This window comes from Populus trichocarpa, chromosome 7 (assembly GCF_000002775.5).
Source record: "Populus trichocarpa isolate Nisqually-1 chromosome 7, P.trichocarpa_v4.1, whole genome shotgun sequence".
Lineage (NCBI taxonomy): Eukaryota > Viridiplantae > Streptophyta > Magnoliopsida > Malpighiales > Salicaceae > Populus > Populus trichocarpa.
Window position 1 is genome coordinate 13,914,623 of NC_037291.2, and position 25,070 is coordinate 13,939,692.

General features: G+C 34.5%; 4 protein-coding genes and 1 non-coding gene across 10 annotated transcripts; 2 read left to right on the plus strand and 3 right to left on the minus strand.

The window, feature by feature from the left end:
- Positions 1-564: 564 nt before the first annotated feature.
- On the minus strand, positions 565-4,867 carry LOC7485002 (peroxisome biogenesis protein 22). 3 transcript variants are annotated; one of them, XM_006380253.3, is made up of 8 exons: positions 4,484-4,867; positions 3,656-3,895; positions 3,526-3,573; positions 2,747-2,911; positions 1,914-1,979; positions 1,025-1,126; positions 830-935; positions 565-739 (listed from the first exon to the last, which is right to left on the minus strand). In XM_006380253.3, the coding sequence occupies exons 1-7, from the start codon at positions 4,583-4,585 to the stop codon at positions 831-833; spliced, it is 828 nt and encodes a 275-aa protein (XP_006380315.1). In that variant the 5' UTR covers positions 4,586-4,867; the 3' UTR covers positions 565-739; position 830. The 3 variants fall into 3 exon arrangements, with proteins under 3 accessions (XP_006380315.1, XP_052310455.1, XP_052310454.1); XM_052454495.1 differs by having other exon boundaries at positions 565-935; positions 4,484-4,675; positions 4,707-4,865; XM_052454494.1 differs by having other exon boundaries at positions 565-935; positions 4,484-4,866.
- A 1,776-nt stretch (positions 4,868-6,643) lies between these two features.
- On the minus strand, positions 6,644-13,673 carry LOC7491789 (zinc finger CCCH domain-containing protein 13). Of its 3 annotated transcripts, XM_024605686.2 has the most exons (12): positions 13,430-13,673; positions 11,681-11,791; positions 11,376-11,409; positions 10,494-10,611; positions 10,354-10,410; positions 9,302-9,399; positions 9,104-9,175; positions 8,768-8,985; positions 8,255-8,299; positions 8,100-8,158; positions 7,375-7,587; positions 6,644-7,144 (listed from the first exon to the last, which is right to left on the minus strand). In XM_024605686.2, the coding sequence occupies exons 1-12, from the start codon at positions 13,554-13,556 to the stop codon at positions 7,073-7,075; spliced, it is 1,224 nt and encodes a 407-aa protein (XP_024461454.2). In that variant the 5' UTR covers positions 13,557-13,673; the 3' UTR covers positions 6,644-7,072. The 3 variants fall into 3 exon arrangements, with proteins under 3 accessions (XP_024461454.2, XP_002309835.3, XP_024461453.2); XM_002309799.4 differs by having other exon boundaries at positions 8,100-8,299; positions 10,494-10,605; XM_024605685.2 differs by having other exon boundaries at positions 8,100-8,299.
- Positions 13,674-14,298: 625 nt separating this feature from the next.
- On the plus strand, positions 14,299-18,402 carry LOC7486041 (uncharacterized). The gene is made up of 9 exons (XM_002310427.4): positions 14,299-14,736; positions 15,101-15,148; positions 15,307-15,366; positions 15,463-15,546; positions 15,677-15,781; positions 17,100-17,213; positions 17,338-17,438; positions 17,865-17,976; positions 18,141-18,402. Exons 1-9 carry the CDS (start codon positions 14,362-14,364, stop codon positions 18,255-18,257), a joined length of 1,116 nt encoding a protein of 371 aa, XP_002310463.3. The 5' UTR covers positions 14,299-14,361; the 3' UTR covers positions 18,258-18,402.
- A 383-nt stretch (positions 18,403-18,785) lies between these two features.
- On the plus strand, positions 18,786-23,869 carry LOC7491788 (uncharacterized). 2 transcript variants are annotated; one of them, XM_002310426.4, is made up of 9 exons: positions 18,802-19,509; positions 20,789-20,836; positions 21,001-21,060; positions 21,153-21,236; positions 21,367-21,471; positions 22,398-22,511; positions 22,641-22,741; positions 23,170-23,281; positions 23,508-23,869. In XM_002310426.4, the coding sequence occupies exons 1-9, from the start codon at positions 19,042-19,044 to the stop codon at positions 23,634-23,636; spliced, it is 1,221 nt and encodes a 406-aa protein (XP_002310462.4). In that variant the 5' UTR covers positions 18,802-19,041; the 3' UTR covers positions 23,637-23,869. The 2 variants fall into 2 exon arrangements, with proteins under 2 accessions (XP_024461150.2, XP_002310462.4); XM_024605382.2 differs by lacking the exon at positions 21,367-21,471 and having other exon boundaries at positions 18,786-19,509.
- Positions 23,870-24,853: 984 nt separating this feature from the next.
- Positions 24,854-24,981, minus strand: LOC112328280 (small nucleolar RNA snoR80). The gene has a single exon (XR_002983035.1). It is a non-coding gene; the product is annotated as a small nucleolar RNA snoR80 (small nucleolar RNA).
- Between the last annotated feature and the right edge of the window lie 89 nt (positions 24,982-25,070).

The following is a 25,070-nucleotide window of genomic DNA, read 5'->3' on the forward strand; positions in this document are numbered from 1 at the left end:
CCAGAAAAGGAGCTTGCATGTTGTGATAAATCTATCCAATTCCTAGCTGATGTTTACCTCACATGAATGTGATGGGGTGTTTTCTTAAGGTGACAAGGGCAATAATACACGAGGTTATGAAGCCATCTTGGCTAAAATGTGCCTGTAACTTGGAATGATTAAAAGATGAAGCTTGAAAAAGTATACAACCGCTTGAATTATTGAGCACAAGTACCATTACATGTAATTCTTTTTTATTGCATCTCACGAATGAATAAATGAAGATTATTTTCTTTGATCTCACTGAAGAACAAAGGGCCATGAGGCAAGGGAATCGCAAGTGTAGACCTGAATATCCTTTCACTGATAAATTACTGATATTGGAAGACAAAACACATAAAAAAGGATTCTTCCAATGTCCCATAGAATTCATAGGTATAGGAAAAAGCCATGTTAAAGAGATATTTTTTTTCTTTTGACCAATTGTTAATACGATACATAAAGGGACCTCTACTACAAACTACACCCTTAATCATGAAATATTGATTGTTTGTCGAATCTACTCAAGATTCAGGAGTCCAAGAGTTTTATAAAACATTCTTGATTGATATCCATATGTGAAATATCCAGTTGGGTGAGTTCAAATGTGACCAGCCTAGTGCAAAAAATTTCAAACAAACAGAGCTTTGAGCTTGAAATAGCGGTGGAATACATGGCATGACAGCCCTTCATCAGAAGACCGGCAACTAGGAAAGATTGCCTGAAAAACGTTTAGCTGTAATCAGTCGGAACAGAAAGAACAAACTATTTTGACTTATAAATTCTATTTTCAAGTTTTATGGGTCGATACATCATATGCATCCGAAGAACTGTTCCAAGGATGGAGAACTGAACACATTTGCAGCCGTCCGTTCAATTCTAGTAGGAGAAACATGAAGCTGATATTTGATAAATCGCTGCCATAAAAAAAAAAGGAACTCAGATGGTGTTTAATAAAAAATATTTCAAAGACGAATTCAAAACGTGGCATGTGAAGGAAGCATACAGCTAACTGAAAAAGGATTTCAGGATTAGTGTCAATATGCCAATCTGGCTCTAGTTGTCGAACAAAAGATGACCGTCCAGTTTCTGTGCTACAAAAGAGAACCTGCAGATGCATTTTTCAGAAATTAAGACAAACAGAACAAAAGACAAAATTAAATGATGGAAAAAAAAACGTCAAATGGTAATATTAAAAACTCAGCAGAATACTCAGGTGTTATATTTTGAACACAGGTAGAAATGAAACAGCATTCATAATGTATTCATGAATATGTTACAAATTGGATTACAATGTACCAGACGTGCCCCAAGTCTCCAGATTATATCAATAAACAAATAAATATAAATAAATACCTTCCAGACATGACAAATTCTCCTCGTATTTTTACACCACCATAATTCCATCCTTGTTGGCTAGTTGAGCAAGTCCAGCTTCTTCTTAATGATTATCAAATATTGGCGAGAGTATAAAATGTTATAGATATAGAAGGGATATTTGTCATATTATTTGAGCTTATTAGCCACACTCTTTCTTAGGTGATCTTGGAAAGTTGATGAGTCTTCAAAATTTATCAGGAGTAAAAAAAGCATTATTTCATGAAATTCAACCTCTTCCCTACTCCCTGCATAAAAGGCTCGGTTGGATTCTGGCAGCCAACATAACCATGCATGCTGTCTTAATATGCTATGAAAAATCATAAATAAGTTGAAATTCAACTTATATAAAGGAATGCCAGGAAACACACCTAATATATACCAGAAAAAATGTTATGATGTAATAGCCAGTACGAAACAACTGTATTGCATCATGCATGTGTAACAATTCCACATGAGAAAATTTTGCTCATTAGCTACCATAGAAACCATATTATTCTGAAAGCATTTCTAAGTACCTTGTCTTTGACCAAACCACCAGAAGTGAAAACTCCTGCATTTTCCAAAGCTGCAAGAATCTTTTGCTGCGGAAAATAGTTCACGATGTAATTCACGGCAGAAACCATTTATTCCATAAATAACTGACAATTGCAAAAGCAAAATAACATTGATAGAAGGCAAACATTGAGTCGGTCAATTAGAATAGTAAACTGTTGATAAGTTAATGTGGAGATGAAAAAGAATGTGAATAACGTAATATAGGAGCATAGATCAGGTTAAAGTACATCTAACAGTCACAGAAGTAACAGGGGCATCTCATTTCTGGATAACATTTATATCATTAACAGATACTTTAAAATTTCTTTGTAGTTATTTTCCACCAAATCTAAAATTATATACAGTAATTTAGGACAAATAGAGCCAATGATCAATGATAAACCATTAAAAAAAAAGATTAAAGTTGAAGACTATCCAAATTGAATGTTTGAATCAACTCGAAGAAATATATAAATCAAATAAGATGGAGCAAAAACATACAGAACATTACAGAAAATAACTTCAACCATGCTGATATAGCCACACAGATAAGTTTAGGAGAACTAACCCAACTGAAACATCCAACTTCATTATAACTAAATCAGAAATATTAAGTCTCATCAAATCTTTGTGTTAGAAAAATTTAGACTTAATGACAACCACATGCTAGTCACGTATACAAGGGCATGTAAACTATGCAAATAAAACCCTGCTCGCTAGTACCATGAAACACAAATATCAACAAAAATAATGATATTTTACAATAAATGAGAAATGATGATAAAATACTGTTCTCCATGAAGTTTGTACGTACTTCACTCTCATCATCAAGAACTCTTTCCATGAGATAAAGATCACAAAATTTTGTGATTTCTAACAGCACTTCCAGCACAGAGGACCTCACAGTTGCTTGGCTCACAATCTGAAGCTCCTCTGGACTGCTTTCCTCAAGGATTACTTCAAACAAACGACATGTGACCTACACAAAACAAGTCATCAAAGCATGAAACATTGAGGGAAATGGCTTTCTTTATTAGACAACTCAATTTTTCTTGTTGCATTATAACTAGCAATCCTAAAACTTACAGCATGTATTAGAAGTAAACAATTGAAAACTGGACCAGAATTGAGAGAATCCATTAAAAAAATTTGCATGCATGGGCATTTATAGCAACAAAACATGTAATGAAAAGTTCAACAAGCATGAAAAAATACTAGTAACATGTGCTGGAAGATAACTTGAGGCAAGTGGCATATAGATGCAAGGAACCAAACTCAAATACCTATAACAAAGTTGTTCATATAAGTTCTAGGAATATGCATTTTGGCTATGGCTCATAGCTGAAAAAGTCACAATTTATGTTTTGTTAAAGGAACTTCTTTTATATAGGAAATTAAAAATCCACCCGTGATCTAAATGAGAGGATACTTAACACAAATAAACAAAGTGCATGAATTAAACCTCGATGTCACTGCACATAGACTGGACAAATAAAACTTTCCAAAACAATTTTAATGAGATATGAAAACAAAGGAGCTAACAAAGGGAGAGCACAGTCATAATAATGCTTAGTGTTCTAAGATTGGATTTACCTTTCTTCCTTCGCTCAATTTTTGCCTAACAATTTGCGCCAAAGTTGGCTGAAAAGCAAAAGGAAAAGCATTATTAAGAATAAACAAAAGTCTACATAAAAAAAACACAATTTAACAATCGGTTTCTTACTTTTACTGGTTGAAAGAACTCATCAACAACATTTTGAACTCTCAAATCCTCGGAAGATGAACAAACACCCCCAGAAGGTATCGACACCGCATTGGGTTGAGTAGTCACAACAGAACTACTAGTCGTAGAAGCTTGCCGTTTCGGCTGCCTTCTTCGAGGTCCGCTATTTGACCTCAACAACCTCCATGTAAAGACTATCGCAACAGCAAGCCCCGCAACAGCCCCAACTGATCGTGAATCCTGATACCAAATATATCCCGTGTGAGTACACTTCAATACCACAAATAAAACTATTCTTTTAATTTTCTAATTTCTTAAAATAAGAAATAATCTCTATGTTAATATACATTTGATGAAATTTCAATACTTCAAATAAAATTTTCACAATAACATCGTTAAATCTTCAACATTATCTCAAAAGGAAGAACAAATGAGGATAGAAGAAAAAATCCCATCAAGAGAAAAAATAAAAAATAAAAAGAATTACAAATTAAACCAATCAACTAATTAGAAACAATTGAACAAAAAAAGAAAAAGAAAACAAACCCTTTTTAAGCAAGAAAAAATTATTAAATTCAACAAAACTCAACCCCTACTACAACCAAAAGCTTCAATCTTTACCCTATTTAAACCAAGAATTAATTAAATTACCCTAAAATCACACGCCATTAATTATCAATATTTTCAACAATCAAACCACATCCCACGATTTCAGTTACATTTACAAATACACTAAACCCTGAAAACTCATTAATCAGAAGAAAAAAAATCCCAATCAGATCGAAGCAAAAACTGAAAAAAAGAAAAAAAGGGGATTGAAAGACCAACCAGGGTATTAAAAGAGAAGAGATTTGAGATCTTGACGGTTAAATAAGCACTAAATCGCTTGATTAGCTGCAATAATTCGTCTTTTGATGTCTCCGTTGCCATTCCCAAACAAAATCGAACCTCTCAAAATCTACTAATAATATATGCAGAAGAAGGGGTATGGAGGGAGGTAAAAACGACGTGTCGTGTAGTAAAGCAGAGGATACGAAAAGGAGAGGACACGAAAGCAGAGGATACGAAAAGGACACGAAGCAGAAAGAGTTTTTTTTAACGATTATTGGGTTTCTTCTCTCTCAGGCTTGGCTGGCTTTCGCCGTGCTAAAGCTTCTGCTTTGCGTCAACGAGAGAGACAGAGTCGATGCGTTTTGTTCTTGCTTTTTGTTTCTTCAACCTTTTTGTTTTTGTTTTCCTAAAAACAAAAAAAAAAAACCTTTGGGGTAGCTACAAATTAGTCCCCTAAAACTATAAATTGTTACAAATTTATGCCCTAACTACATTGAATTGAATTCGAAGAAGAAAGCTTGCGATACGATATTTATCGTGAATGCATCAGTCAATTTAGGAGTAAATGAACAAAATGATGATTATGTAGTCGAGATAAAGGGCAGTACAAAAATTCAATTTAAAATAATTTTATAAATATATATATTTTTTATTTCTTTAACAAAACATGTTCTATCTTTTATATCTTTAATTATTTTTATTTTAAAACACTAACTAAACATAATTTTAATAACATAGTAATTAAGATATGTGCATGCTAATAAAATCCGTAAATTTTAATAAGAATCCAATTGATTGTTAATTCATTGCTAGTTGGATGATGAAATCAAGATATTTTCTAGTTCAGGAACTGATATAAAAATAAAAGTGGCTTTGGAGGACTGATTTGTAGTTAGCCAATGCTAGTTTTACTGGCTGTACCTTTTGAAGTGAAGAGACGAGGTCTGACCGGATGTTCTAAATCTGATCTGGATGCTTACGTGGCTATATTTCACTAGCTGCTCGAAACAACTGCATGGACCTGGCGGCGGCCGCTTGTAAGTAGTCAAAAATCGGATAAGAACAATAAAATTCAAGAAAAATAATAATCAATTACACAATAATAAAAAATGATAATATTCCTAAATTACAAGGAAATATATTTAATATATGTATTGACTTTCTTTTAACTCTCTAGATTTAGCCAAATTAATATTTATTTTAGTGTTTTTTTTTTAATAATTGTGTCAAGAATATGGAGAAAAAATATCAAGAATTTCTTTATGGGGAAAGAAGAAGAAGAAGAAGAAGAAGAAGAAGAGTTCTTAACATATCTAGGGTTTTTATGGTTAGACTAGATTTGTGAAGTTAGGAATTGAGACTGATCATAGTAGGTTATATACCGGAGAAGAACTATGTAGCTTGGTACCTCCCAGTGTGATTTCCCATCCTACTAGCTTAGGTTTTATACTTTTCAGACACTAGCAAGGATTTTCAATACACGGCATACGAGTCTTACAACTAACCATGGTATAAACTTTAATGTCTAGCTAGGCTATTTTTGGTGCAATGCAAGGAAACAGCCGTGAGCCTATATTTGTGAACGATCAAAGAAATTCAGGATCATTGACCTGTGGATTTAACTTGTACTAGTGTTATTATCGTTCCAGCTTTAATCTTTACAGAAAGCATAGGACTGTATGGGAAATTAACATCTGTTGCAGTGTATTTTTGGAAAGTATATATACATGACAGAAATTGTTGTGCTGCGGACGTTCAGAACGGAGTGTGAAGATACACACACACACACCTGATCAATGCTGTAAGATGAGTGGTTTTAGATTATCTTTTTGAATGATACTGCTATGGTGTTTTTTTTTTGTTTTTGTCTTCCATTTAAAGACAGCCAGGCTTTACAAGCAGATTCAAAGCTTGCATGTTAATGTGGTTAGGGTTACATTTTATCCCGATCACAGATTCAATCTTGTTTGATTAATAAAATAACCATGGGGTTTTACATGAATTCTACTAAAACCTATCTTGAACCCTAGTTAAGAAAAAACTACAATTTATAGCTTTATTTAAACCTGTTTATTTTTTCAAAACCACAACCGTAAAAGCTACTACAATGCCAAACGCGCATTAAGTCCCCCTAAAAAAATTAGAAGACAACAAAACTTTTGCAAATTATTCTGATCAAGATTTACTCGAGGGCTCTCCTTTTTCATTACAAGCACAAGTGACATCCTCAGACACCCGGCAACTGGCATTCACAAATTCATAAATATGGCCATGTTATGCATCTAGAAGCTAAATGACTACAGCATCTACTGCATTGTACAGCGGTAGGATGGCTATACGAGGCACGAGAGACCGGCCTGCACCAATGTGCTCCCCCATGTGTACAAGGCATAAGGTGATGTAAGTAAAACTAGTATGGCCCCTACAACCCCATGTTAACACAATCAGAGCTGCCATAATAATAGCAATACTATTATCCAAGTCTTTAGGAACTACAAAACAGTGATAGTTGTAAAACCCAAAACTATACACATGAAGCTCACAGATCAATCCCGCACAGTATAGAGGTGGAATGCCATTATGGTATCAGACTATATCGATATCCACCATCTCCTCCTCTAGGCCTCCAACATCTACATTCTCATCTTCACCCTCATACTGCAAGTCCGGAGCAAGTCAGATAAATATCACATGTTAAAGTGCAAGATAGATAAGTCATGACAAATTCTATACAAGTATTAACATTTTTTTGACGATAAAAAATATTAGACAAGGGGAGATCAGATTCTGGATAGAGTTTAATCACTATCTGCATATTCTTATTATATGTTGTGCCAATGTAACCAAGTGCCTATGGTCTACCAGAAGGGCAAGACCATCAAACCAACCTTTGAATGGGTATTTCGATGGATTGGAGGAGGTGGGGGAAGTGAAAATGGCAAGCTTCGGGCCTCATATGTAGCACCTCCTCTAACAATCCCCCGAGAAATATTTTCAACCACTTCAACATTCTCCTCCATTTCAATTTCAACTAGGTCATCAATTGCACGAGCAGCCATGCTGGTTGATGGTACGTGAAGCACTGAGCATGAACCCTTGGTCTGTCCATTCAAACATGCATGAAGTTAAGCATTTCCTTAAATTAGTCCACCATTCATTGCACTTGTAATTCATGAATAATGACAATGACTCGGTCACTCTCTTGTCCACATAAAAAAAAAAATATATAAAAGTTGTTTTGAGTGTTCTAATTTCTAACAGTACAATAGTAACATAAATATTCCAATGAGAGGGGCAATCCCTACAACAATGCTTATAATGATAATTTGCAAGTTGATAGGAGCCAAGACCTGGCATCTGCTGATACTGGTGCACTGTGGAACTACCTTGCAAAGTGTAAATTATGATATGTACAAGAAACGCAACCAACAACATTTTCCTTTCCCTTTTAATTCTCCTGGCTACATTTTCTCACTTGTTTGCTAGCTTTTACCATCTTCAAGTTACAAGCTAATCTCTGATTTTTACTGGAAAAGGCTCTCATGTCATGATTGACAAACATCAAAAGGAAAATAAAGAAAACCTAAAACAAAAGTGGGCAAGAAGAAATTACCTTATCCAAGGGAATACTGGCGGAAACACCTTTTCCTTTCTTTTGCTTGCCTTCATTTCCTATAGGAAAATGACTGTTATTCCTATTGTCCACCACCCCAAATTCCAGGTTGCTATTCAGCTGAACAGGGTGTGAATGAAATTGGGAAAGCTTACTCAGTCTTAGAGTCTCTGCCTGATGGCCACCATTGGTTAAATTGCCTAAAAATCCAGCAAGATGTCAGCACATACCTAGAAAGTTGCACGTGATTTTGTGGCAGAAAATCAGTAATAATGACCAGATTAAAAAGGCCATTTCAAGTTAAGTTCCATTGATATCAAAGTATTGGAAATAATTAATGGTAGCATACAGCAGTGTGATGGAAATATGGAATGACCATTTGCCCAAATAATGCAGCTATGGAACAACATGAAGAGGATAGATGAAGAGGATAGATTAAAGATAAAAACTTTCACACTTATTGGTCTAGACTCTGCTGCTTGTTCCATGCCTTTATATTTGCTTCTTATTCTTCTTGACAAATGTTCAACTACATCTTCAATGACATATCCTTTTGTAATAGGGGGCTAATACTATGTGATACATAATGACGTCAGATCAGGGGACCAATCAAATTTGAAGGTTCCAAAAATTCCATTTACTATATAATATATAAAGACACCATATACCTTGTGTTGATTTTTCAGCGGTATACTGTTTACCACCCAAACTTTTCTCAATTGGAGAGGAATTATTCTGCTTTCGCATCTCATTCTGTGCGCTGATTGCACAATGACCATTTATCTCTCCATCATTGACAATTTTGATGCTTGAATCCTCTTCATTGCAATCAGTTGCAGTACCAGAAACAAGCTGATCTCCCAACTTCTTAAATCGAACTTCTGACCTATAAAGTTCCATGAATAAATCGACTTATGAAAACCACCAACCACCAAAGAAAGATAAAATGTGTCAAACAAACAAAAACACAGAAAGATCATGAGAAATGGTATCAAGAAAAATGCCTTTTAAGTTCATCTTGAGCCTGCACATAGTGCTTATATGCTTTGACAAACTTCTTGATGTTTGAAGTGATCCTGAATGGTCAGTAGCAAAGAGCAAATAGGTAAAACTAAAGAAGTGTGTCTTCCATCGAGTAGTAGAGAGATAACATAAGGTTAGATAAAAATTGGTAAACTATGATAATAAATATTAGCAATTACCTTTTACATTCCTCTTTCTCTGCAGATAATTGAGCCTCAAGCTCCTGAATTCTAGAAATAAGACTATCTGCTTCTTCAGTTTTCTTTTCCAGTAAGATCTTTAGAAAATACATATACCAAGTGTCAAAATGTCTTTACTTCTCATGAAACTAAAAGGCAACAACATCAAATATAAGGGAAGAAAAAGATGTTGGTAGCAGACAAAAAAAGGATGCTTGAAGACATGTAGATTGACAAATCACTATATGAAAAATGATTCATGCTTCAATTCAACACTCCGAGCTGGCAACTCAAGCATTTATGGAAAAGGAATATGCATGTCCTCTAGGTTTTTAATTCCTATGTGGTAAGCAAGCTGATTTCAAATCAACTAATGTTGCAGTAAACTCTTCGTCCCATGTCAAACAGCTTTTCTCATTACCACTCTCCCAAAAGTTGAGTGAACTTGAAAAACATCCGGAAATTTCAGTACAATATTTTTGCTTCTTAAGTTACATATTTATTAAAATAATCCACAATGTTTGTCAATAGTCAATGAGCTTTCTTTTTGGAGAAAACCAAGAGAAGCAGAAAAGAAAAGAAAAGCGAAAGCAAAAAGGAACCTAGAACAATTGTAATATTTGAAATACCAAAAGAAGTTTCTTGGGATACATGTTAGAGTTATGAAGTCAGAAGAAAGTACTTTTAACATTATCATAATGCAACATGCATCCCAAGACCAAATGATGGATAGCATAAAAATTGAAGCTGGTCAAACTTTAATAGATCTTATTCATGAAACATACTAACAGAATTCATAATCATAGATCAACATTTCACTTATTTCAGCCACTATAAACTACTTGAGAAAAACATTTCCACAAAGGAATGCACACCTCAAACCACTGCAATAGATGATAACATGAAACAACAAGAGAAAACATAATAAGTTCCCGTCAATAAACAGCAAACTTGACAGGTTAAAGAAATAAAAGAATTAAACAATGACAAGAAAATTATTTTGCATGCAGAATAGCAACTAAAAAATCTAGAAACTGAAGAGCAGCACTCACCATTAATTCAGATTTGTGGTGCTCAAGCTTGTTGATGTTTGACTGCATTTCTTTTAGCTGCACATAGTTCCAAAATTAAAAAATAAATGAAAATGGAATTTCCCTCGTAAAAATATTCAAACAGATCAAGCTCTTCTAACCTCAGATGATGCACCTTTTCTTTCTTTAACTTGGTCATCTGCCCTATCTGAGACTTTCAGACTCCCAGAGAAATCACTTTGGCCATCATACTGCTGTTTCTTCCTACGTTTTCTGTCACTTTAAAAGGAGCAAAATTAATTATTTTTTGGAAGCCAAATATGTATAGTGTGGGCATGAAAACAGAACAGCACACAAAAATTTAGTTTGTGTGCCATTATGTATTCAATATGTGTTTATAGAATCAGCAAAGATATTTCTAAAAGCACTGCCATATTTGTTTCCTCAAACCTTTTTAACACAAGCAGTTTTCAATAACTCCCCAAACATGCCACATTTTCACTGTAGCCACTAGATTGGAGTGTACAATGAACTACAGTCCTTTACATATTAAACTTAGAAGCCACACCATCTAATGGCATAGATGGACCATGTAGAAGTGTTAATTAACACAACTTCCAAGCTGTAGATTGAAAATGTTTCACAACCAGATCATTCATACCATGAAATGGATAAAAATATCTTAAGTATTCTTGCCAAGTCAATCAACCATTATCAAGAAAGATATGGACTCTTCAATATGAAATCCACACTGGCTGGGCTCCAGTAATACTAGAAAGTACAGTGACAAACTTCTGTTTGAAATTTCAAAGTTTTATGAAGTCTCTTGAACACTTCAATGGAGATGTAGGTATGCTCTCTCTATGAAGTTCCAAAGGATACAAAAAATTATACTACACCAGTCAAGAACATAAAAGCTTAAGTAAACATAAGCCAATAGCACAGCCATCAACCCAAAAGGGAAGATATATCTTCAGAGAGGCAACACCTATGGAACCTTGAATAAATTAGAACCAGTAAAAGGTGGAATTGCGCTGACTCACTTGCTTTTCTCAAGAGACCTGGAAGGGCTGGATCCTGAAACAAATGCAGCCAACAAGAAAGGAAAAATCAGGGGACAATTGTAGTCATATGACAAAAGAAACTGAGTTGATAACTACATATGTGTTCGGATTAAAAAAAAGATAACTACATAAAATATTCTAGTTTTCCTGTAATAATTTATGTTAACACATTCATAATTTAAAGCACTGCTCTACTCATCCATAGCCCAGAGATAAAAGAGGGGATAAAAATACAACTGTATGAAGAGAAGATGTGGACAAGTTACAAGGACCCGATTACTGACCACGAAATGAGTCTCGTCTGTTTGCATCTTTTCCTGGGGAATACTGGCGCTTAGGAGAAAGCCTTTGATCAAGTTTATCCCTCAAGTCACCACCTCGATAGTCCCGCGTACCTACAATAAGGAAGGGAATAAATTCCAGTACAGCAGGTTAGTATCTTCTACGTTTCAGTTAAAGCAACCGGAGGACCTGTAAATCATAATGATCCCAAGCTTACCATCATAAGGAACAAAATTAGTAAGAGCAATGAATAGTACTAATGCTTGCTTGCCAATTCCAAAGGGGATAAGATACTATCCCAATGTATTATGAATTGACAAAGAAGGTTACCATATAACACCAGGAAGAGAACCCTTCAAATATAGAAGTCGCATTGGATAAGACTAGACAATATATTCTGACTTCTTAATGAGGAATAGTGAATACAATACAAGCTGAATAACACAGATTGCTCTCCGGTGCCATATTAAGAAATAATGAGAATCTATTGACTACAACCAGTCAATATGTCCTGACTTCTTGATTAGCAATAAGAAATATGATGTCTCCATGGTAAAATCTTGTGGTATAATGTTTGCACGATAAATAAGACAAGTCAGTATACTCTGTCTTCTTGATGACAATAAGCAAAATAATAGAATCCGAATAATATAGATTTGTTGCCAGCACCATAATACAGGAGAATGTCAACGAATATACCATCAGCAAGAAGAATTGGTTTCTTCATGAAATAACTCCCGCAAAACAATGCATACTTTCTCCGGTAGAAATCGCTTGAAAAGGATATTCAAGGAGACATAATAGATAATGAGCTCCACCAGGATATAGACTACTGAATGCACTAGAGATAAGACCTGAGAACTCTGACAATGTTGCTTGCTATGTCCATATAATCACAGGCTATAAATTTCCAACGAGGCTAATATCAATCCTTCACCAAATTATTTGCCATTTTGCAGATACAGTATAGTATGATGAACAAGAATAAAGATCCTGAGACAAAAAAAAAAATACTGGAACCAGCTCTAAGATTGACCAATGAGCAATATCCATTCTGAAGGAAGCCAATAGTAGCTGACACTAACGAAACACATTCTCCAGATGCCATTTTGATGCATCTCCAAATCACTACCTGATACTGCTGATCAAATGAAACAAAAATCTGCTGCAAGACATTTTGATTACGTCTCCAAATCACTCATCAATAAAATCCAAATCGAAGAATTCTCCTCATTTGTATTCCCTACTTCACATTTACCGCACTGCTTTTTCTCTGAACTCATGCATAATCATTTGGAAAACAAGTATTCATCATAAATTGTCACTCGTAACAATAATAAACTAAAACATTTTCAAAAACACAAAATTAAACAAATGAATATTAAATAAAAAGTAAAATTTACTACTCCCATTCACAAAATAATCTATCAACAACTATGCTCACAATACCCAACCAAACAATTTTTTTTAAAAAAAATGAATAATACAAAAAAAAAAAAAGAAGAAGCAATCTCATCAAAAAAATTTCACACAAATTTGATTAATTACAGTAAATAATAATAATAATAACAATAATAGTAATAAGAATAAGAATAAGAATAAGAATAAGAATAATTGAAACCTAGTATAGAACACATTACAGCCAGTAATAATGCAAAGAAAAACTAAACAACAAAACGATTAAAAATTATACAAAATAGCAGTAAATAGGGTTACACAGCGAGAAAAAACGGAACGAAGAGCAAAGATACCATAACGAGAAGGCATGGATTGACGAAGCTCGGCGTTTCCATGAGCAAAAGAGCAATTTTGACGATGACAGCGGCCTTTTCGGTATAATACGCATAGCTTCGTCTTGAAGAGCTTCCTTTCCGCCATTTTTATATATTATCTATGAGAAAAACAATTTGCAAAGAGAAAGCTTTTGAGAGAGAAAGTGATTCGCCTGAAGGTTACTGCAGGCGTAGAAACTAGAAAGTGAAAGGTATTGTGAAGGAATAGAAGGATGAACTACGTTAATATGCCTAAGGTTTGAAAGGCTTGTCAATTTGGTCCCTATAATCGTTTTTTAGTCCCTAATTAGTAAGTTGTTCAAAATCATTGTGGTTTCTTTTTAAAAAGAAATTAGAAAAGGAATTTGGTTGAATTGTTGTGTTTATTTATTTAGTAAAATAAAGGGTTTGAAAACAAGAACAAAACAACCACAAATAAATTTTCATTGATTAATTAGCAATAAGTTGTTGATAAATCACTAATTTCTTAACCGCCTCCACTTAATTTAAATATAAAATTACAGTGAAAAATTTTCATTATTTAATATCAAATCTAAATATTTTTATATATTTTTATAATTTAGTTCTTCCAATTGTTTTTATGTTAATTTAATTATTTTTCTAACCATAGTTTATTTCTAACCAAATTTTACAACCTCACTTACTAATATACAAACTTAAAAACACTTTTTTTAATTTAGAACTTTCAAAATCAACTTTGGTAAAGGGAATTACTTTATTTTCTCAAAACAAAGAGGATTAACATACAAATTCATTTTAAAATTATGGACTAAATTATAATTTACTCAAGCAAAAAAATATAAATAAAACAAACTAATCAACCTGACCCACCAAAGCCCTATAATGCACAGCACTGCCAGTGTCAGCGTCCGTATAAACACCTCACAACGATGAAGACTCGATATGTAAAGCGGATGACTCGCTCACTACTCACCCAGCTAAGCTCACCACACTCGCACCGCTTCTTCTCGAGCACTACCACCACCAAATCTCCTCTTCGCCACCACCAAACCACCCTCATTTCCACTCGACCCACCTACTCGCCCCCCAAATTCCTCCGAATTACCACATTTGCCACAAAAAACGAGAGCATATTTGATGCTGCTGACGAACTTAGGGAGGATGATAATAAACACGACGTCGCGTCGGAGAGGAAGGAGCCACTACATGAATTTTCTAGAAACGTAGTGGTTCTCACGTGCGAGTCGAAAGCTGAGGGTGGCAAGTGTGTGGTTTATTTAGTTGGCACTGCTCATGTTTCTCAGGTGAAAGCTGAAAGTCCATGTTTTTTTTTTTTGTGTTTTCTGGTTCTGGGTGCTTGAGAAAGGGAAATTCTTGGTTTGAGAGAGCTTGACTTTAGTAATTTCTGCAAAACTAAAATGGCATTTAAAAGCATGTATTTTATTTGGTTTTCATTTTATTTTTCTGTTTGATTGCTGGGAAAGTGAAGGAAAAAGCTGGGATTATTAAAATTTGAAAGCTTTTGTGTTTTGGGATGCTTGAGAAAAGGAAACTCTTTTCTTTAGTGAGTATAAAATGGCTGGATTTATAAGGTTATCAAATTTGTGCCAGAATTGAAAAATTTACAAATTGTTTACCTTGATTTTTCTGTTGGGTTGTGAGTTGCAGGCATCATGCAGGGAAGTAGAAGCTGTAATCCGTCATGTGAAACCACAGGTGCTTTTGCAGTTTTTTTTTTTTTTTGAAATTTCATTAACATTTGTATTCCAAATATTAATGCAAAGGTCATTGTTTAGAAGGTTAGCTGCCTGAATTTAAATTTTTTTTATGGCTTTTACTTGTCCCATGAAGATTCGCAACTTCGTTGATTACAGGTTGTATTTCTGGAATTGTGTGCAAGTAGAGTCGGTCTGCTTACCATTCGGAATTTAAAGGTCTGTCCCTGGAAAGTTTCTTGCTTTCTTTCTTTCATTTATGTTCTTTACCCTTCAATTTTCCACTTTCTGGTGTCTTTACTTTTGGTTGTTAAGGTACCAACAATGAAGGAAATGATAGAAAAGTGGAAGAAAACACAAAACGCGGCTCAAATTTTTCTTAGCTGGTTCTATGCCACCGTAAGTATCTAAGATGAATTTATTATTCATGCTTTTCAATGAAAACTAGATTATTGTACATTGAGAATGTTATAAGTTAATTTTTGCATCAAGATTATTTGATCAACTTCTGTTTTTCTTTTTATGTAAGGTTGGTGATAAGCTTGGAGTTGTTCCTGGTTCTGAGTTCCAGGTAGCATTTGAAGAAGCAAGAAAATGTGAGGCCAAGGTGGTACTTGGTGATCGCCCTGCACAGGTGAGATCCTTTTGCTGTCTTGCCAGTTGGAAATACTTAACCAATGCTATGTTTCTTCTGACACTGATATGCTGGATTCCCTATTAATTAGCTTAACCCATGTTGTCCTTCCCACTTCTTGCTTGGGAGCGTGTGGATTACTTTGCTATTACTGCAATAGAAGTTCATGGTTGTGTTTATGAATATAGCAGTATTCATTTGATTGCCATTCACTTATAGTTTTCTCATAAGAGAAATTTAGTGGTATAGCGTCCTTTAGGCTGATTTTGAGACTGAAAAAATTGTAGCCATGTCTTTGAATGCCAATCATGAGGTTTAATTTCATGGTTTGCCTAATTGGTCACTTGGTTGCTTTGTACAACCACACTAGTTTCTGACGGGGGACAATAAAATTTGAAGAAAAGAAAAGGAGGAGAGGAAGAAATAAGAGGAAGAAGGAGCTGGGAAGAAGAAGAGAAGGGAAGGGAAAGGCAGGAGGAGGAGAAATCCACAGATTTTTCTTAATTCATCATTAACTGTCCATAATGTGAAAAAACACATAAATAGTAAAACACTAATTAACCCAACACCAATAATTGGGCTTATAACCCTCTAAACAAAATGACCATCAATATAATATAAATTTAGCCCAATAATAAACCCAAATAAAATCTAATAATTTTGGGGTTAGGCTATCCTCCATCATCTTCGACCTTACACATGTGTGAACCGTGTCTCGAGTCTAGTGTCCCCACTAATTTCTTTATCCATTTGGTTTGCATTCTTTAGTCCAAAATGACCATCAATATAATATTATGCCAATATCCCTATAGCCTAGCATTTATTTTGCTAGCAATAATGTTTCAAGTCTATTATCATATACAAATGGATGGTCTAACCACCATGAAGGCTTACTGAGAGATTCGATGCGTGGGATGCATGTTATGTCCTTTTGTGCTAGGTACTGGCTTTTCTCATAGTCTGGCTAGCATTCCATTGTGCTAATCTACGGGCAGCACTTCCACATCCAGACATATATTGCCATCCATCAAAAGTATCTGTTACTCTGTATTTTGGACTGAGACATTTCGAGTGGATAAATTTATTGGATTTGTCAAATCTCTATTGCTGGACTGCTTCTTCAACTTTGATTCTTGAATGAATTACTGTGTAAAAGCAATAAACTCACATTTTCATTTTTATCAAGTCTTGTCCATTTTAGCGATTTTTGTGAGCTTCTTTAATTAATTTTCTCCACTTCTCTTTTGATGCCACTCTTTTTCATTTTTCTTACTGCTGTCACGAACTAATCTGACTTTGATGGTGTCAACTGAAACAGATTACTTTCAGGAGGACACAAGGTAAGTTGCCTTTTTGGCATAAAGTAAAATTCTTGTGTGCTGTATTTGTTCAAACATTATTTTCATCGAGCTCTAAGAGTATCGACACAATGGTAAAATCTCTAAACTCTCTTTTCCTTCACTTTTTTCCGCCAATTCTTTTTTTATCCTTTATCTGCAGAAATTATTGAAGATTTCTAAACGTGGTTGACAGTCAATTTGTTCCCTTATTTTCAGATAAAAGACTTGGATGATGTTAAGAAGGTTACTATTTCAACTAAAAAACTAAGCAAGCAGTACCCCACTGTAATGGAAACCGTTGTGGACGAACGAGATCAGTTAATATTTTTTTCCCGTCATTTATTTTTGTAATCTGGTACTTTTCTGTTGTTGCCTTCCATAAAAAGGATGAAGCAGCGTCCATTAAGAAATCGTTTTTTTGTTTTTGTTTCTCTCTGCTTGATGTTGATTGCATGAGTTTACAAAAGGAATAGAGTTGCTGGAAATATTTTGCAACTTCCATTGCCCGAGTCTCTTTGGAGGAGCGTGTTTATAGTTGATGTCAAAGCTACATACTCTTGGTACAAGAGTTTTTGTAAAAACTCACCTTGAACTCATACTCATTGCATATCTATTTATGTACAGGAGAGTAGTTAATCTGTAATCTCTAATCTGTGATTAACTTGTTTAAAGCTCAGGGGTACGAGCTCTCTACAAAGTTCTTTTTGAATGAATTTATTCCTATCTATTTGGCTAACTTGCAGGTACATGTCATCGATCCTGCTAAGAATCGCCAAAGAACATACTTCGGTCGTAGCAGTCATCGGAAAAGGGCATTTGCAAGGAATTAAGAAGTATTGGGAGCAACCTATTGAGGTTGGTTAAGAATATTTTTCGAGTGATGTACTTGTTTGCTGTTAGTCCATCAATGATAGAAATCTGACACATTATACCCTTAGTTTATATTTAATGGAATCATAAGAACAACCAGATTAGCATCCACCTTGTTTACAATCAGTTCTTCCTTCCCTCTGTTGCAGTTGAAGGATCTTCTTGAACTTCCTCCTCAGAAACCACCCTTTTCAGCTCTGAAGGTTCTTGCAGTTGCTGGTATGGCCATTGGTTCAGCATTTATCTTTCAAGCAAGAAATAGCTAACCAGAGTTTCGATTTGTATCAAATGAATTCAGGAACAGGATGCACAGTTTTTTGAGGAGATTGTTCTGTCCATGCTTTTATATAATTCTGAATTCTCCAATTAACTCGTGATTTTTGACAAACTAATGAATACAAAGTTGGAATAGATTTTTTTCGTCAGAAAATGCATTTAGAGAATTTTTATGTTAAATTAATTTTTTTATGTTTTTAGATCATTCTATATGATAATGTTAAAAATAAATTTGAAAAATTTTAATATATTTTTTTTAAATCATTTTAAAAAATAATTGTTATCATAATTTCAAATACTACTTACACTTAAAATGCAAATTAACTCAATAATTAAAAGATATTTTATGTTCTTTAATTATTTAAATTTTAAAATTAAAAAAAAATATTTCTTCAAATATTCACCAAGGTAATATAAAAGTTTATATAACTTGTAATTTGTCCCAGTTAAGTTTTATTTTGAATGTTTTTTTATCAAATTGTTTTTTTCTTAAATGAAATAAAGTTTTATTTTAGTTTAAAAAATAAATTAAATTGTCAATACAAATTATTTGTTTGAAAAGAAAATAAAAAAAATAGATGAAAACATGAAAAAAATATCAAATTAAGTTAAAGCAGGAATTAACACTTCACTCTTGTTTACCATCCAAACAAGTCAGCCACGTACAACTGGACCCACGAAAGCCCTATAAAGACAGGTATCACCACGTCATGATAACCAAAACCACCGAGTCAGCGTCCCTATAAAGTCTCCACGACCATAAAATCCCGATTAATGAATCGCTTGACTCGCTCACAACTCTCCCTCCTTAACTCACCCGATTCACACCGATTTTTCACTACCATCACTACGAAACTCCCTCTCCGCCACCCCCAAACCACCTTCAATTTCTCTCACTCAATCTACTCACGCCGAAAGTTCCCCCAAATTATCACCTTTGCTACCAAAAAACCCACAAATCCTATAATTGCCGACCCGAACCGGAATCCTATGGATCCGAACCCTTCTAAAGAGGATTTTGTTCACATCGAAAGTCCTAGCAATAACGATAATCATTTAAGCGAAAGCATAGTTGATGTTGCTAATGAACTTAGCGAGGATGATAACAAAAACGACGTCGTGATGGGGAGGAAGGAGCTACCAGAGGAACTTTCTAGAAGCGTTATGGTTCTCACGTGCGAGTCGAAAGCTGAAGGTGGCACTTGTGTCGTGCATTTAGTTGGTACTGCTCATGTTTCTCAGGTGAAAAATTGAAATTCTGTGTTTTTTTTTGTGTGTGTTTGGTTGAGAAAATGAAGGAAATTGTGAGAAATTTGGAAAGATTAGGACCTTTTTTCTGTGCAGAATGCTTATTTTTGTTACATTTTGGCAGAAATAAAGTAGTGGAAATGTGAATTACTTGGTTTTAATTTATGTTTTTTTGTGTGGTTGCTTAGAAAGTGAAGGAAAATGTGAGAAACTTTTGTGTTTTGCGTTAGCATGGGATACTTGAGATTGAGAACGAGAAAATTCTTTGCTTTATTAGTGAGCATAAGATGTCTAATTGGAAAATTTTGGCAAAACAATTAAACTTGCATTGTACAGTGTGAATTAATTAGTTTGATTTAGATTTTCTATTGGGCTGCTGACAAAATGAAGTTAAGTGAGTTTAAAATGGCTAGTGAATATTACGCTAGGATTGAATACTGTGTACAATTTCTTTGTGTTGTTTTCTTTTTCCAGTCTCCATATAAGCTTTTTGTGTTTTTGGATGGAGAAAGTGAAGGAAAAAAAGCACGGAACTTATTAAATATTGAAACTTGTCGTGTTAGTATTTGATTCCTTAGATTGAGAAAAAGAAAAATCTTTTTCTTAATTGAGTATAAAACGAGTGGTTAGTTAACATTTGCAAAAAAATTAAGTAGTATTGAAAAGAGCAAAATATTTGGTTTTGATTTGAATTTTCTGTTTGTCTCGGAGCAAATGAAAGAAAAGTGAGGAAGTATTGGTGCTGTAACTTTTTGGAGCTTTTGTGTTAGTATTGGATACCTGAGAAAGAAGAAAAAAATTCTGTGCTCAAGTGAGTATAAACTCTTTAATTTTGTAAGTTTTAGCAAAACTAAACTAGCATTGAAAAATGTATAGTATTTAGTTATGGTTTAAATCTTTATGCTTGGTTGCTGAGAAAGTGAAGGGAAAATAGAGAAATTGTTGAAGTTTGCTTAAGTGTAAAAGAAATTCTTTGCTTAAGTGATCCTAAAAAAGCTACTTTTGTATTTTCTGCAAAACTAAACTGGCATTGAAGAATGTGTATTTTATTTGGTTTTGATTTCATTTTTCTGTTTTATTGCTGAGAAAGTGAAGGAAAAAGCTGAAATTCCTATTTTAAAACTTTTTGTTGTTTTGGGATGCTTGACTAAAGATAAATCTTTTCTCAAGTGAGTATCAAATGGCTAATCTTGTAAATTTTTGCAAAATCAAGCAAGAATTGAAAAATATGTAAATTTTTATGTTGATATTTTTGCTGGGTTGCGAATTGTAGGAATCATGCCGGGAAGTACAAGCTGTAGTCAGTTACTTGAAACCACAGGTGCTTTTTCCCTTTTTGTGAAACTTCAATAACATTTTGATTCCAAATATTAATGCAAAGGTCTATTTTTAGAAGGTTAGCTGCCTGCATTTAGATTGTTTTTATGGTGTTTTACTTGTCCCATTTAGTCTCCTCAAAGTGAAGCTAGCATTTGTTGATTACAGGTTGTATTTCTGGAATTGTGTGCGAGTAGAGTGGCTGTGCTTACTCCTCAGAATTTAAAGGTCTGCCTCCAGAAAGTTTCTTGCTTTCTTTCATTAATGTTCTTTACCCTTCAAGTTTTCATATTCTGATGTGTTCTTTTTTGATTGTTCAGGTGCCAACTATGGGGGAAATGATAGAGATGTGGAAGAAAAATCATAACGCATTTGGAATTCTTTATAGCTGGTTTCTTGCCAAGGTAAGTGTTTAAGATGAATTTCTTATTTGTGTTTTTCAATCAAGACTGCAACGTTAAACTTTGATATTGATATAAGTTAACTCTTGCATCAAGATTATTTGGTTAACTTTTATTTTATTTTCTATGTAAGGTTTCTGATAAGCTTGAAGTTTTTCCTGGTTCTGAGTTCCGGGTAGCATTTGAAGAAGCGAGAAAGTATGAGGGTAAGGTAGTACTTGGTGATCGTCCTGTACAGGTAATATCCTTTTGCTGTATTGCCAGTTGGAATTGCTTGTTGCTTTTGACATTGATATGCTGGATTATCTATTAATCTGGCTTAACTATGTTGTCCTGCCCACTTCTTGCTTGGGAGTTGGGTGTAATACTTTCCTGTTACTGCAAGAGAAATTCCTGGTTGTGTTTATGAATTTAGTAGATTTATTTGATTGCCATTCACATGTAGTTTTCTCGTAAGAGAAATTTAGTGGTATAGCCTCCTTTAGGCGGATTTTGAGGATGTGAGAAAAAAATTTACAGTAATCTCCCTGAAGGCCAATTAGGAGGTTTAATTTTGGTCTGCCCATCACATACTTGGTCGTTACAGTTGCCCCTAGTTTCTCTATCCATATTTGCATTTTCTAGTCCAAAATCTACATCTAATGCCAGTATCCCTATACCCAAGCATTTATTTTTATTGCAATCAGTTTTCAAGTATAAAATAATATGCAAAAAAAAGAGAGGGTGGTTTAACCACCATGAAGGTTGACTGTGAGATTTGATACATGGGATGCATGGTGCATATTTTTGTGCTTGGTACTGGCTACTTTCCTAGTCTGGTTAGCATTTCTTATTGCTAATCTAGGGCCCAACAATTCCCCATCCCGGCATATATTGCCATCCATCTAAAGTGCCTATCATTACCCTGGCTTTTGGACTGATACATCTCATGTTTAGTGGATTTGTCAAATGTTTATTGCTGGATTGCTTCTTCAGCTCATTATTCATGAATGCAGACGGTGTAAAACAATAAACTCACATTTTAATCTCTATCAAGTCTTGTCCACCTAGCATTTTATGAGCTTATTTACTTAATTTTCTTCACTTCTCTTTTGATTTTATTCTTTTCTTTCTTCTTACTGCTGTTACAAACTACTCTGACTCTGATGGCATCAATTGAAACAGATTACTTTGCAGAGGACATGGGGTAAAATGCCACTTTGGCATAAAGTGAAATTGCTGTACTCGTTACTTTTTCAAGCGTTATTTTTACCAAGCTCTGAGGATCTTGACAAAATGGTAAATTCTCTAAGCTCCATTTTCTTTACTTATTTTCCTCCAAAAAACTTTAATTTTTTTCCTTAGCTACAGAAATTATTCAGTATTGTTGAACTGTTGTTGACAGTCAATTTGTTTGCTTATTTCCAGCTAAAAGAAATGGATGATGTTGACATGCTGACTCTTGTCATTCAAGAAATGAGCAAGCAGTTCCCCACTCTAATGGATACCCTTGTGCATGAGCGAGATCAGTTAGTAGTCTTTTGCCTCTGTTTATTTTGTATTTTGATACTTTTTTAGTTGTGAAAAGATGACAATCCCTTCCTCTGTTGTTGGCTTTTATAAAAAGGAAGAAGCAGTCTATTGGTAAACAGTTTTCTGTTTCTATATGAGTTTACAAAGGGAATGGAATTGCTAGAAATATTTTGCAACTTCTATTGCCTATTTCACTTTGGAAGAGCGTGTTTATAGTTTGATGTCTGACCTACATGCTCTTGTTCTGTGAAAACTTTTTTGGAAAAATCCACCCGGAACTCATGTTCCTTTCATCTTTTTATGTACAGAAAGTTAATCAGGAACTACTTCTCTGTGAACAACTGTGATAGTTTAGGGGTACGAGCTCCTTATGAAGAACTTTTCTGTTTTTTAATGCAATTTTAATATCCATTTCAACTTTCAGGTACATGTCGTCAACGCTACTAAGAATTGCTAAAGAACACACTTCAGTCGTTGCAGTAGTTGGAAAGGGGCATTTGCAAGGGATTAAGAAACATTGGGGGCAACCTTTTGAGGTTGGTTGAGAATATTTTTTGAGTTGTGTGCTATTTGATTACAGAATTCCAAACTTGTTAGTTAGTCCATTAATAATTCAATTAATGACAAAAGTCTGACACATAATACAGTTAGTTTTATTAATGAAACCTTAAAATTTACCAGATTAGCATTGTCCTTGTGTGCCAATCACTTAGATTTTCTAACTCTTTAAAACTCACCAGTTCTACCTTCCCATTGTTGCAGATGAAGGATCTTATGGAAATTCCTTCACAGAAACCAGCTGTTTCAGCTCGGAAGGTTCTTGCATCTCTAGGTGTTGCAGTTGCTGGTGTGGCTATTGTTTCAGGCTTTTACCTTTCACGCAAGAAATAGTTATAACCAGTTTCGATTCGCATCAGTGGGTCATTTACGATGAGGATACACAGTTTCATACTCACAATTCACAATATTCTTTCGAAGTTTGTTTGACTTGTCACAACAAATAAGGACATAACGAATGAATAGTCCTGCTAGGGTTCATGTATACGTACTTGTAACTAATTGACAGTTGATTTTATACAGTTCTTTTATGGGAGTTCATCCTACAAAAGAAATTATATTATAAACAGCAGCACAGGTGGCCAGTCAACTCAATATCCAAACAATCCTACAGGCAAACAACAACGGCACAGAGGGCAAACAATCCTACACGTGAGAGCATGTTGTGCAAGCAGCTTCAGATCCGATGAGAAGGTGTCAAACAAAATGCACAGAACAAATCTTCCATGGAACCCAGATTGTTGTCAATTTTAGTTCTCTTTAAGCATGGAAATGGTGGTTTGCAAGCTTGTAACACCTGATCAAAAAGGTTCTTGAAATGAATCGCAAGAGGTTGCTTTGTCATCATCTAAATGAACTCCAGTCGTCAGTTTAAACTTGATGATCACTCTGCTCTCATCGTCTGTCTCCGAGGCGACAATGCATTTTAGTGGCATGGAAACATACGTTCTCAAGTAAGTCATCTTTATCTTCTGAAGACAATGGGATGCCAATGTTGTCTAACTAATATCAGTTCAGTGCTCCGAATTTCTTTGAAGAAAAACAATAGAGTGTCCACGCATGGGACTTGGAATTCAACCCTAGCCTTAGGTGCCAAGCCAAGCTTTGTTTCTTTGACAATGATAAAATCGATCACCATCTCTTTGGCAGAAAACTCTTTAGAGCACAATCATGATTGCCTATAATTATTTGGGTTTTATTTCCCCCTCACATCAGTAGCTGGTTTTCTTTCAAATTGATTTAAAATTCTTCTTGTTAGCATGTTTCTAATGATATTACAAATTTTATTATCCTTACATCTATCTAGATATTTTTATAATAATATTAATCTTGTAATGCTATTAAAAATTTCATTATCATTGATAATTTTGTTTTCATTTTGATCTCATAAATTTTATTAGATTAATTTTAATTTTCTTCAAATTAGACTTTCAACCATGGAAAACTTGGACGAGGCCAACTTTAATCAATCCAACAGTCCAGTCTCCACCATCCCTTTGATGCAAGGGCTTGCGAGCTGAGAGGGCTTACCATGCCATTATTGTGCAGGAAAATGTATGTGGTGTTTCCAGGATTAGATGACACGGATATCAGTCACTAATCAGGATAAGCCACAAAATATGGTTCTAGCACCCAAGCCATTATGCCAAGAGGAACTGATAAATCCCCCAGAATTGGTAATGGGTGCAAAATTTCATATATTTAACCCCAATTAACAGTCACTTAAACATAATTAAGACTCTAAACACAACTAAACGAAAGATTATA

Excerpts from the sequence above, each read along its gene's own strand:
- LOC7485002 (XM_006380253.3), bottom strand. The coding sequence starts at position 4,585 with ATGGCAACGGAGACATCAAAAGACGAATTATTGCAGCTAATCAAGCGA. Across the intron at positions 3,896-4,483 it reads TCTTCTCTTTTAATACCCTG|GATTCACGATCAGTTGGGGC; the intron begins GTTGGTCTTTCA and ends ATTTGGTATCAG. Across the intron at positions 1,980-2,746 it reads TTCTTGATGATGAGAGTGAA|CAAAAGATTCTTGCAGCTTT; the intron begins GTACGTACAAAC and ends TATTTTCCGCAG.
- LOC7486041 (XM_002310427.4), top strand. The coding sequence starts at position 14,362 with ATGAAGACTCGATATGTAAAGCGGATGACTCGCTCACTACTCACCCAG. Across the intron at positions 15,367-15,462 it reads TTACCATTCGGAATTTAAAG|GTACCAACAATGAAGGAAAT; the intron begins GTCTGTCCCTGG and ends TTGGTTGTTAAG. Across the intron at positions 17,214-17,337 it reads CTAAGAGTATCGACACAATG|ATAAAAGACTTGGATGATGT; the intron begins GTAAAATCTCTA and ends CCTTATTTTCAG.
- LOC7491788 (XM_002310426.4), top strand. The coding sequence starts at position 19,042 with ATGAATCGCTTGACTCGCTCACAACTCTCCCTCCTTAACTCACCCGAT. Across the intron at positions 20,837-21,000 it reads TCAGTTACTTGAAACCACAG|GTTGTATTTCTGGAATTGTG; the intron begins GTGCTTTTTCCC and ends TGTTGATTACAG. Across the intron at positions 21,061-21,152 it reads TTACTCCTCAGAATTTAAAG|GTGCCAACTATGGGGGAAAT; the intron begins GTCTGCCTCCAG and ends TTGATTGTTCAG.
- LOC7491789 (XM_024605685.2), bottom strand. The coding sequence starts at position 13,556 with ATGGCGGAAAGGAAGCTCTTCAAGACGAAGCTATGCGTATTATACCGA. Across the intron at positions 9,400-10,353 it reads ACCACAAATCTGAATTAATG|ATCTTACTGGAAAAGAAAAC; the intron begins GTGAGTGCTGCT and ends TATTTTCTAAAG. Across the intron at positions 8,986-9,103 it reads GCTCAAGATGAACTTAAAAG|GTCAGAAGTTCGATTTAAGA; the intron begins GCATTTTTCTTG and ends GGAACTTTATAG.